Source organism: Megalops cyprinoides, chromosome 1, assembly GCF_013368585.1.
Source record: "Megalops cyprinoides isolate fMegCyp1 chromosome 1, fMegCyp1.pri, whole genome shotgun sequence".
NCBI lineage: Eukaryota > Metazoa > Chordata > Actinopteri > Elopiformes > Megalopidae > Megalops > Megalops cyprinoides.
This window is the reverse complement of record NC_050583.1, coordinates 69,351,371-69,363,958: the sequence shown is the minus strand read 5'-3', so window position 1 is coordinate 69,363,958 and position 12,588 is coordinate 69,351,371. Positions and strand designations below refer to the sequence as shown.

General features: G+C 41.4%; 1 protein-coding gene across 5 annotated transcripts in view; it reads right to left on the bottom strand.

Annotated features, from left to right (window-relative positions):
• The window catches only part of LOC118791879 (phosphatase and actin regulator 2-like), a 68,243-nt gene that overhangs the window by 3,398 nt on the left and 52,257 nt on the right, over nt 1-12,588 (bottom strand). For 3 of the 5 annotated variants that reach the window (XM_036549369.1, XM_036549386.1, XM_036549378.1), the window contains exons 5-9: nt 10,127-10,375; nt 7,985-8,510; nt 4,482-4,666; nt 3,045-3,201; nt 2,172-2,227 (exon numbers count right to left, since the gene is read on the bottom strand). In XM_036549369.1, coding sequence (XP_036405262.1) covers nt 2,172-2,227; nt 3,045-3,201; nt 4,482-4,666; nt 7,985-8,510; nt 10,127-10,375 — 1,173 coding nt within the window. The remainder of the gene's footprint in view (nt 1-2,171; nt 2,228-3,044; nt 3,202-4,481; nt 4,667-7,984; nt 8,511-10,126; nt 10,376-12,588) is intronic. The other 2 variants (XM_036549395.1, XM_036549404.1) reach the window with 1 other exon arrangement.

Genomic DNA, 12,588 nt, shown 5'->3' with positions numbered 1-12,588 from the left:
GCTTCACTTTTCTCCATTGTCACTCTCATTATGATTTCCAGGACAAAGACACACTCCCTGTCACACCCCCAGTTATGGAAACTGGGCCCCATCCCCCTGTTTAGTCATCCAGAGGAAATTCTCAAAATGTTACTCAAATCTATGCAGTGAGGTCCATATTCACTTTTAACAGCAATGTATTTTGACAAATTCTATGGCTATAACACATTTAAGTAAATGCTAGGTTCTGTCATTACAAACACTTTTTTCTGGGTTAATTTCCATAATTGTAAAACTCCTAAGACTGCATGAAAAACTTTAACTCTAAGTTAAGGAGAAAGTGTATTGCAGTTAGCCTGAGTGTTCCTGGGCTAAATACAACCTGCTAAATTGAGAATACCACCCATAGACTCTAAAACAAGCTGACAGCTCTAAGTTGTAGTTAGCTTGTACTGTAGTCAGTGGAGGGTAGAAGATGTAGCAGAGTGCACACATGTCAAGATAGAAATGCAGATAAAGCTCCTTATGACCCACAGTACACTCACTTCCCCATTCAGGTCAACGTGGTGGACGAGAGGCGTTAACCTTCCTTCTGTGGTTAAAACTAGAGTGTGACCAGGTTTACTCTTCCTGTGTTAAGTGGGGTTAAGCAAACTTGTCACTGCCTTCCTAACACAAAATGGCATTGACCTCAGAATGCACATGTCTGAACCACCTCGGGTCCCCACAAATGAGGTCACATTACTTTAGAACAATTTTCTTCTGCTGTTCCCTTGTAAGCATTTTAACCACAATAAATCCATGGCAACACATTAAAAACATTCATTCAACAGCAAGAATATGGGGCACGCAAACTGGCATTGATCTGAAGCTGGCCTCACATGAATTTTTGCCAACACAGCAATACACTGCTCATAATGGACTGCTGTCCTAAGCTAAAACAAGGCAACTGGCAGGGCAGAGTTTTCATAAAGCAGAGAAACAAAACAAACAGGAAATGAAATGAAATGAAACAAATATTTTAGCTCTTTGCACCTCCAATGCCTAAAGGTCATGAAAATACTAACATGACAGAGAGCTACTTCTGTCATCCAGTCTTGTAGACAGAGTGCTAATGCCTAGTTATGCTTTTTGTGTAGACCAGTGCAATACTGAAAGTTGACTACAAAGACTAGGAAAATTAGTATGTTGTCAACTGACAGTGTTAAATCTAAAATTTGTACTACATTTTAAGCTATGGTTCATATTACAAACTGTAATATGAGCACAGAGCTGCAGCACTTCTTGTTTACTACCTGTGAATGCATATCAACATAATCGTTTTTGTCAGTATGTGGCATGCCTTTGTAGTATGTTGCTGAGGTGACAGCACTGTGTACAGTTTAGTTCCTCAAATAAAATTTGTATCAAGGAAATAGCAGCATAATCAACAGCCACCATGGACCACAACGATCAAGTTTCCACCGCAAACCATTTTAGAAAATACAAGCAACACACTTTCCAAAGAGAGCAGCCACACTATCAACATACAAATTCACCAGAAGAATGGGCAAAATTATTATTTCCAAAAAGTAATGACAGACAAGAGAAAGAATGATTTTGATCAGTGGGCTACCTGCCTGTGTCAAGCAGCCTTCAATTTCCATTAAAATTTCCATTGCATTATGAAGTCTTTTTTTCTTACACAGAATTACGAGTCTGTGTGTTACTGAAGTGAAAACTGCAATGCGAGAAATATGATGTTGCTGCAAGTTGCTCTGTATAAGAGTGTCTGCTAAATGAATGTAGTGTAATGATTGGTTAAATGTGCCCTAAGGGTTAGGGTTAGGGTTAAGGTCAAAGCACATTATGGTTAACCGAGTTCTGAACTTTGCATGGAGATGCCTGGTGTACGATGAACATCTCCATCCAGTCATTTTTAGCTCCCACTCTGTCCTCTACAGAATCCTGGTAAGCCAGTCACAACTCTGTCCTCTAGGGGGTCCTGGTAAAGTAGTCACAACCTGAACAACATGACAGAACTACAGTTTGTGACAGGGCGCTTGCATATTATCCATGTTCAGAAATCCAAATATCTAAATCTCCCTCACCCTCTGATCAACAACAGCATTGTCTGAAATCCCTGCAAACACAGTTTGCTCTGCCCAACCCCACTGGCTATGTTGGGCTCTTTGTGTGCTGGCGTTACTCACGTTTGAGAATGTTCCTCTGCTCCAGCTCCTCCGTGGTGGGCCTCTGACTCAGTCGTCTATAAAGCGGAGGGGGGAGCGGCTGATTACCCAGACCCAGACAACAGACAATACAGATTTCCTATTGGGGGAGAGTTAGTAAATTTTGTGTAGCAAGCTACACACAAATCAGAATTCTGGTGAAGTTCCCATTTAGGAAAGATGAGAAACAATTCAAGTGCAGCAAACCATTCGTATCGTTGAGTACTGGGCTGGGATCACTATCTAGAACACAGTATGACTTTAGCCCAGATTGCAGCTACTAAAGGTATGATTTGACACGTACACCTTTACACATGGTATCTTCTGCATGTACATCAGGTTTACAGTCTACACCTTGCAATATACAAGGAAATTATGCCAAGCTCTGATCAGTAAGTGACTGAAGATCAGTCGCACAGACCTTGTAGTGACCTATAGTGTGTGCTTGGCATGTAAACCCAACATTTCTTAATCATTATTTAAAATATATACAATTTTAAGATTATGATCACCACGCTATTATTGATTAAATTGAAAAACAAAATAATACTGCAAAGGGAACTGTTGATAGATTTTTCCTTGGAAATATCCTTGGTGCTCTCTAAACCAACCCAAGTAAAGGTTTCCTCAGGTACGTGCATTGAACTGTGAAGAGTCTAGAAGGGAGCGGCGAGTGATTCATTTAACTTCAGCACACAGACTACCTGCCACACTCTCACACCTATGACCTGGGTCCCACACACCGGGGAACCGAGTGAGTCATTGCCTCCCATAGTCATTGAGATGACTATGGCCTGCCTCCCACACCTCTCCCCTGTGGGTGGATGGGGGACGGGGGTGAGTGGGTCACCTCACCTCACCAGTCTGCATCCGATCTGCTGCCTCAGCTCCTGCCTCTCCACCTCTGAGGTGCGGGGCAGGATGTTCTTCTCTTCCAGCTCTCGCTTGCTTGGCCGGTTTCCGAGCTTGATTGCCAGCGTGTCCCTCCGTCGGATTTTGCTGGAGAGAGAGCCTGGGGGACAGATAGGAGTACTATTCCTCTGAAACTAAGATCACGCTTGCAGAGAAAGAAAGAGAGATAGAGAGAGAGATGCCAAATATATGCCACCTACATCAATTACTGCCAGATGGAAAATATGTAGTATGCATAAATTATGGAAGAGATTTTACAATATTTAATTTACTAAATTCTCTAAACTATATGCATACAATTATACACATTGGCAAAAAGGCTACCTTTTATCTATGCACTACGTTTATGCACCTTATAGTGCAGCTACTACTTTCTTGTAAATGAAGCTGAGGTCTGTATATAATGTAATAGAAAAGCAACTCAAAAAGGAGCAAGAGTGTCTCCGCAAAGGCCATGTCAAACAATGAACCATCTTATGCACATGAAATACTCTGGCAAGCTGGCGGAGTCTGGCATTTCCTGCATTCCAACATTAAAGGAGAGAAGTTTGCCTTTGATGTTGATAGACCAAATATTTATGGCTGCAAGCCATGTGGTGGCAAAACCCGTAGAGCTTCATCAACAGGATCTCAACCAGAGATAAGCAATGGCATGAATCTGCTTCAGCACACACCACTCACAATATAGTTCTAAAGACACTGAAGATGGAAGGGTTTTAATGCCCTCTACTTGGAAAAACGGTTATACTACATACAACCTACATCAAATACGACGAACTCCCGGTCTCGCTACGGACAGCTCCTTCACCCCAGTCCTTCAGACGGGGCCTGAAGACGCACCTCTTCAGACTCTACCTGGACTGACCCAGCACACAATTGCTGCCCCCCCCCCTCCCCCCCCCCCCCCCCCCCCCCCCGCCCATCAGTGCTGTCGTAAATTGCTGTGCTTTTTAAATTGTGCTTTTAAATTTTGTCTCTTGTTGCCGCCTTTACCCTGACGCTCATTGCGCCGTTTGAAGTTGTTGAAGTTTGCCGTTCGAAAGTATATCGTACTAGTTGCCCTTTAGGCTGTAATTGTAAAAATCTGATAGTACTGCGTCCTCAAACAGACCTTGCTCTCAGCTGAGAACTGTCTCATTGTGGAACTGTACACATCCTGTCCCCGTACTGTCGCTGTACCTACTGTATGCACTTTTGTAAGTCGCTTTGGATAAAAGCGTCTGCTAAATAAATAAATGTAAATGTAAATATCCATTTCTCCCCTGCATTTTTCCCATGTTATCAACATGACTGTGCACACTGCACATGGATGTAGATCTACTGCATTCGCCCCCCCCTCCCACTGAAAGTGCACATTTCATCAAAACACGGGTTCCGTACTTGAGGTGTACTCGTCTTCCTCATCATCCTCATTTCCGTCCCTGTAAAGAATGGGGCCATCAGAGTCTGAGTCACTGGTGTGGCACTCCTTGCTGTCGTCAGGAATGACCGTCACCTCGGGATTGTCTGGGATGGAAATGCGGGCCTTCTGCTCGTCCTCCATCCCCCTTGGCTTGCTCTTGGGCCTGGAGGAAATGGGAGTCCACCTCAGTGATGCAGAAGGAGAAAAGCAGTACTCTGTACTAGAGCCCGACCGATAAATCGATGTGCTGATATTATCGGCCGGTATGAGCTAATTGCATAAAAATCGGTATCGGTGTTTATAACAGCCGATAAATGACAATTAAAAAAGAAGCGGACAGACGGAAGATGGATCCTTCAGCCTTGTTATGAGTGTTGTCAGTGAGTAGTTTGTCCACCAAACTCCACAACACACGCAACACACGTGTTTGGAACGCTGCAAATCACAACAATCAGCTGACCCAAGCGAGCAGAGTAGACCATGACAGAGATGATCTGTGTTCATGGTAAATTGATAATTGTCACGTGAAATACATTACTTAAATAATAATAAATATCCCCATTACTTCTCCTCTTAACCTAAAAACGTGAAAGCTGGTACCTTCAGTCAAACATCAAAATTATGTTTAACATTACGGTAGTTGAGTGATGTAGGCTAAGCTGTCGACAGACTTGATTGTAGGCTTATTTATGAAAAGTGTGGCAGTTATAGCAAGTAAACAAACAACAGTCCTATCATTTCTCCCTCGTCACTTACAGCAGCTTATAACGCTGTCCATTGCTAAATTAGGTTACCCACAAAGCTAGCTAATGCCAAGTTTATCAGTGGAAGACTGCTAACGTTATTGAGTGGTTAAACTATAGCATTTAACTTATTCTGCCTAAATGAAGCAATGGTAAATATATCTGCGACTCGCACGTCTGTAGTTACAGTCGGTGCATTGGAAATTATTAACTCTTTTGTGCGTACAGTCACACCAGTGTGATTAGCCATTTAGCGCGTATGCTAAAACTGGTGTGATTAGAACACTAGATTGGAGAAATCAAGATGATTTTAGCTTTGAGGAAACAGCGGTTACCTCTAAAAATTTTTGCAAATCCTAAATGAAAACTATGAGAAGCTTAATAATGCTAATGAAAACATAACGAACCATGTAATTAACACGCACATAGCATAAAAAATAAGTTATGTGCGAAAAGGGTTAAACCAGAGGGGACACGTAAATAAACGTGGGCTGAACAAGTATCTAACATGGCTTGGTAGCCAAACAAAGTTATCTAGCTTCTCTTTCAAATGTGTAATGTGAAATCCCAAAGTCGCAAGTCATCGTTGCAGACAGTCATGTAGTATTAGATGCATTAAACAGCAGCGTTTACTCTAGGTCATTGTATCAGTTTACACATTTAAGATGGCATGATTTTTTGTAAGCTTTTTTGTATTTTTATACATTTGACTCTTATTTATCAAAACTTTAATATATTTTGTTGTTTACTTTTGTTTAATATATTTTGTTGTTTACTTTTGTTCAAAGTATTATTTATGACAATAAAACAAGTTTATTTCTAAAATGCATTATGTCATGTTATCTTGGTGAGGACTCTTAAATAACTACACATAACAAATGTTAGGGAAAATCTTTGTTTATGTATAATATCAGCCGATATATCATTATTGGATTTTTAAATCCTCAAATATCAAAATCGGTATCGGTCTTAAAAATCTTATATCGGTCGGGCTCTACTCTGTACTCTGGAGAGTTATGGGCTCAAAGTCTCCTGGGCGAAGTTGTATTGCACTTTGGACATGTCTGACAAATGTGAACTGACTTGATATAAACTCATCTGTAGAGATGGTAAAGGTGACAAATGCAAATGAGCTGAGTCAGCTGCAAAGAAATGAGACTACAGCTTTGACAGATTTTCCTCTGGTGCAACATGGCACATACCTGTATCATTCATCATCTGAATCATTCATCTTCTCACTGTCTTTGATTCAAAAAGACAGTAGCATGCACCTGACCTGTCTTGAGTATTATGGTTATATTACTACTGTATGTGCTTTATATTCTCTACTGTGTTAGAGCTATGTTAGAGATCCATTTTTTCTCCTTCAAGTTCCTTTCAGTGGAAGCCATAACCAAAGAGAGATGTTCAATGCAATTTTGCATTGATAATGTTCATGCTGTGGTCACATCTAATATGGCTGACTAGCAAATTAATGAACTAAGTGAGCTCTAATGCTAAATAGTTTGTGAAACAGCTTGCACATGATGTAAGCCATTAAGCTAAATATTTATCTCTTACTCTATTTCTGGTTCTCACCAAAAATCCATTTTATTTATCCCTAGATAAATTAAACATCCCATCTTTAGTGTGCCACTTAATGGTACCTTGTTTAAGCAAGCTCTTCAAACACTGGAGCAACATAACCTCACAGCAACAACAGAACATTAAATGCTCACTCCATGACAGTTCTAACTATCAGCGGTATGGCATGCCATTACTCTCCCCTTCTGAACCTTGGAATTCCAGGACAGAGTAAAATCCCAAACACTTCTTGCATTAAATTCTTTGGGAAAGCAGCTCAATGAGCCCTGCATATCAAAAGTTAACAGCACTACAAAGACACCAGACAGGGGCAGACACTACTGGATCATGTCTTGAGGTATGCTTCATACAAGGGGACCACACCACAGAACTACACCTAGAGATGAAAAATGCTGAAGCACAAAATATTAAAATGCTGTTTAAAAGCGATGTATTCTTACATTGCCACTAAGACTAAAATAAGGGGCGTGTTCATGTATGCATAATTGCTTTGAAGGGAACTTCAGCTGTTCTCTTACCTTCAAACTCTGTGTCATATGCAATAAGGGGTCACTCTGAATAGGGAGCGGGGCATTTTGTACCAATGCAAAAGGTGGTTTATACTTCACGCTGTGCATCATTATTTCAGAAGTTTATCTCTGTGAGTAAAGGAGATCATGTAATGCCATTGCGCTGAGTGATTACAGTTGAATTACTCTTACTGCCAGTTTTATTCACACCCCATATTAATACACATTTGACACATTTTAGATTGTAATTGCAGGTGGACAGAGTCCCACAGCAAGTGTCTCTCCAACTACAGCGGCAAACTCAGGGACTGCCACGAAGCACTTCCACCACAACCAGAGAGCTATGGCAGTATAACATGTAATGTCAGGTAGATATCGCACAGTCACTGACTATTATCACTGACACTATTAATCTGAAATCACACCGAGGTGCTACTTTTGAGTTCGAAGGCAACATCAAATGCAGTATTGCGTTAACGCATTTGAGTGTGCCCCAAGTTTGAGTTTTAAGTGTTTTTATGCTTTCCTCCCTAGTGTCTCAGTGGTGGCTATCAACAACTGATCTAAAAATCAGACCTCAAGCAGAATGACATTTTTGTGCAAAGGCCTTCCCCCTGAAAAACAAAGTGATTCAATCAGACTTACTGCGGGGAGCTCTCTGCAGGGCTGTCTGTGCTGCCTGATTGACGTCCTTCACCATCCCCATCTCTGGCATCACACAGAGGGTCCTTGGGGCAGTCTGAGAGAGCCTTGCTGGGGGACTCCGTGAAGCATATGTCCTCTGTCAAACTGTGGCTATTGGACAGATCCTCACCTGACTCCACAGGGAGGCTCTGGGAGTCCACCCCAGGCAGCGATGGACTGTCCTGAACAGGATTCTCCTCTGCACTTGCCTTTGGCTGCTGAACTGGGACCTCTTCCTGCAAGCCGAGCTCTGGGCCATCCACCAAAGGGCTCTCTGCCTCAGGCACGGCCTTGGGCACGGTCACAGACCTGCCGGTGTCCACGTGCTTCCCTCGCTTCTTCTCGGCGCTTGCCGGGTCTGGGACCCCACTCTTTGCCACAGCCCTTTCCTTGGAGTCCCTACTTTGTGTTGCTGAGGCTGACAGTGGAGTGGGCTGGGATGTGCTCTTGGAAGCTGCTGTCAGTTTCTTGGGGTGGGAGGATTTGGCTGTAACGACAAGAACTGAAATGTTACAAAAGAGCCAAGAGCCACAAATTATAAATGCAGGCCTGCACAACCATGAAAACATAAGAAAATCTTAAGGACATGTACTACATGCAATATTTACTCCCAACTCACAAGATTCCAATGGCATAGAGTTATATGACTCATGAACAACTCATTCATGATGGCTATTCCATGCAATCTGTACTGAGGAACATTCCAGACAAGCAGTTGACTATAAATTTAACTGCAACTGATAATTCTACTATGCTGCTGTTAAAGAACATTACTACAATGTTTGTTGCCAGACTTGAGTCACTTATAAACTGTAGCATTTACAGCTGAAAATGGCACAGATATTTCAACAGAAATTAACTGTACTTTCATTTCAGCCTAAAAATTATGTAAAATGTATAGTTCTCTTTCAGTTTATCACAGGTTAGGTACTTCGTAATAGCCTCACAAAAAATAAAGAAACTGACTAGCAATTCTTTTATGATTAGAATCTACACTTTGATGTTAGTTGAGTTAGGTATATAACAAATTGACAACAGAAAACATGAGGACAGTATGCTGATAAAGCTTAAATCTTTTAGCCACATATTTATGTAAAACAACCAGATCCAACATCAATATAGTTTCAAACAGCACACACTTAAACAGATGTTAAAATGATTCAACATTTCCCCCTACAAAAAACACTTCTTGACAGGGTTTACAGGCATATTAAAAGAAACTGGCTGACCAAGATGCACATGAAGCTTAACACAGGACAGTCTGTCAAAAAGAATAGTCACAAGCAGGGCAGTTTTCACTACAGACCTACCTACTCTCGTAGCTAATGTTAATGAAATGTAAACATGTCGGTGGCATGCACTAGCCTCTGTCACGCACAGCCTCTGACAAACAATGACGTGCAGGACTTAATGGCTACCCCAAACACAGAGACCGACAGGACAACAGACACAAGCACTAGCGCATCATCTCTCAGAAAGGGCAGAAACTTGTTGGAAACAGTTGCATATTAAAAATTCACTCCTGCTATGCCAAATCATTGCATTTCTGTACTTCCTTCTTTAATGCAATGTCACAGATGGACCATGCTTCATTTTACACAATGTCACAATTTCATTGTGATCTATTTCATTTAAATTTTTTTCTTCAATTTTTCCCCCTTTCTGTATAACTACAGCTCAATTTCATTCAGCCTTTCATGAGATTCATAATGATGGCTTAGCACATCTTCTTACACTTTTAGTCCATGTCATCACAACTCCAGTCCCAGTTAATGCATTCCCTTCTCAAAACACTGTTACCAAGTTGGATAAATATTGTGAGAATGTTTGGATCAGTCAGGTCAACACCTCAAAGTCAGTGACGTGGAAACAATATCTCCTTGGATTAGACCAATATTCTCACATTGCCCAAGCTTGCCCACTGACATTTGCTCATATTACAGCTTGTTCAGAAAGCCTGTTGTTAAAGCTGGCCTTGCTGGGTCGAGACTAATGATGGCATGGGGAAGAAGTACTGCATAGACAGAGGCTGGACCAGGACCACTTCGCATGCAAAGAGGCATACAGGAGACTGTCCTTGTACAGGCCACCACCAATACTCACCAATTCCACTTCTCATGTTTGAAGGGTTTTGTTTGGAGGGCAGGGCAGACGGCTGCTTACTACTGCTTTTGGAAAACTTTCCGTCACTAGAGCCCTCCTTCCTTCCTGTACCTGATGCCCCAATGTTCATTTTGGGAGCTGTCTGTGACTTTTTAGTGAGTGTCGCCAGCACTTGAGATCCGTTCCCCTTTGTGATAGGTCTTTTGTCATTCTTCTCTACGGGTGTAGAGGCAGACACAGCACCTCCTACTGTTGGTCAGAGAGACAGAGAACCCAGAGTAATGTCTGTACTCTGACTTGTGCATGTGTGCACATTTGTCATGCCTTTAAAACATCACAGAGGGGCGCACATACTTTTTCATGCCAGTGTATGTATGTATACACACCCACACACTAGGGCTGGACCCGAATATTCGACTATTTGGATATTCGTTCATTGTGTAGGTATTCGGTTTTCAATTTTGGGATTTGGATTTTTTTTTGCTAAATGTAGGCTATCAATAAAGGTGAACTGCAAAATACATTTAGTCATTTGTCATGCCATTACATTTTACTTGTTACTGAGAAATGACAATAAAGAAATTATAAATAAATATAAATCTTAGAAATATAAATCTCAAATCTTAAATTTGTTGGAGCTAGTATGCGGTTTCTGCCCTTCGCGCTTTTGTTTCACAGCGCTTTGTCAGGCGTTGTCTCTGATTCGGAGCCTATTATTATGAGCATTTATGTAGGTCTATAATTTATCCATGATAAGAAAAATTGTCATAAGCTGTTATGTCACAAACAGTGCATAGATAGGACCTCATTCAACCAAACCCCTCGGGATCACAAATATGCATAAAACACACCAAAGCTTTATGAAAATGTTTTTTTTATTAACAAATAACAATACAGCCATGCGTCGCTTAACGTCCACGATAAGTTCTGTGAAATAGAATATTATGTGATTTTGACGTTGTGCAAACACCATAGTATATACAGTATATGGTATACCATGTACTGTACCATTACACGCCTGGCAGCGCAATTGCTTTATTTCCATGAGACATGAGATACACGTGTTGCGTGCGGGAAGCGTTGCCTGCGCTATGTCCGGTTACGTCCCCTAAGTCCCATTCTGCATTCGGGATTTTTAAACTTTATTATAACCTTATGGGACTACGGACGTATATGCGAACAGACTTTGTCCAAATGGACGTTAAGCGGCGCATGACTGTACAAACAACAACACTGTAGAATAACAGAATCCTTAAAAATTAATGCCTTTAATTAAACCGAAAGACAAGTGCTGCAGCGATATGCTGTCCATCTCAGCTGAGAACGGAGAAATTCTCCGGCACCCACCCCGGCCGAAGCTTTGAATATTCGCTGTTGATTACTACCAAAGCTCCGGAGCCCAAAAATGGTATTCAGGACAGCCCTACCACACCCACACACACACACACACACACACACCCACACACACACACACACACACACACACACACACACACACACACACACACACTGCCTTGAAAAAGTATTCAGCCCCCCAATACTGTTTTCACAATTTATTGTCTACGATTCCAAATTTAAGATGAAATTAATATTAAAGTAAGATTTCTTCCAGCTGGTCTACACAGTATTGTACATCATGACAAATCAAAAGAAACCTTTCGACAGTTTAGAAAAAAAAATGAAACCGAAAATTCAAACTTTTTAAAGTATTCATACCCTTCATAATTATAAGGCTAACTTTCCTCAGGTGCAAGATATTATCTTATAAACTCATCCAAATTGTTGGTGGTCTTCTCCTGTGTAGGAAATTAGTGGATCACCTGTTGTGAATTACTTCATGAGCATAAATACCTTCCTTCTCTATAAGGTCAAACAGTATGGTTTGATTTTCAATTGAACCAACCAAATGGAGAAAAAAGAGCATTCAAGACAAGTGAGGGATATATTTTTGGAGAAGCACAAATCTGGGGAAGGATACAAGAACATTTCAAAGGCACTGAACATACAGTGCAGTGCAGTCCATCATGCAGAAGTGGAAGAAATATGGAACTACAGCCACACTGCCTAGGGCAGGTTCCCTCCCTAAAGTTAGTTGCCGAACAAGAATGGCAGGGATGTCAGGGATGCTACTGTGATGCCAACTGTCACTCTAACCGAGAAACATAAGTCAGTGGCTACAACTGAAAATGATGTCCATGGGTCAAGAATCTCCAAGCTATTGCCCAAAAAGGGCCTTTATGGAAGAGTGGCAAGGAAGAAGCCCTTGCTGAAAAAAAGCACATGCTTCCCATAAAGACTTTGCAAAATGTCACATCAAGATACTACAAAGATATGGCAGAAGGTCTTGTGGTCAGATGATACTGAAGTGGAACTTTTTCATAGCGGTATGTGTGGCTTAAAGCTAACACTGCATACCAGCCAGGAAAGACCATCCCCACAGTGAAATATGCTGGTGGTAGCAT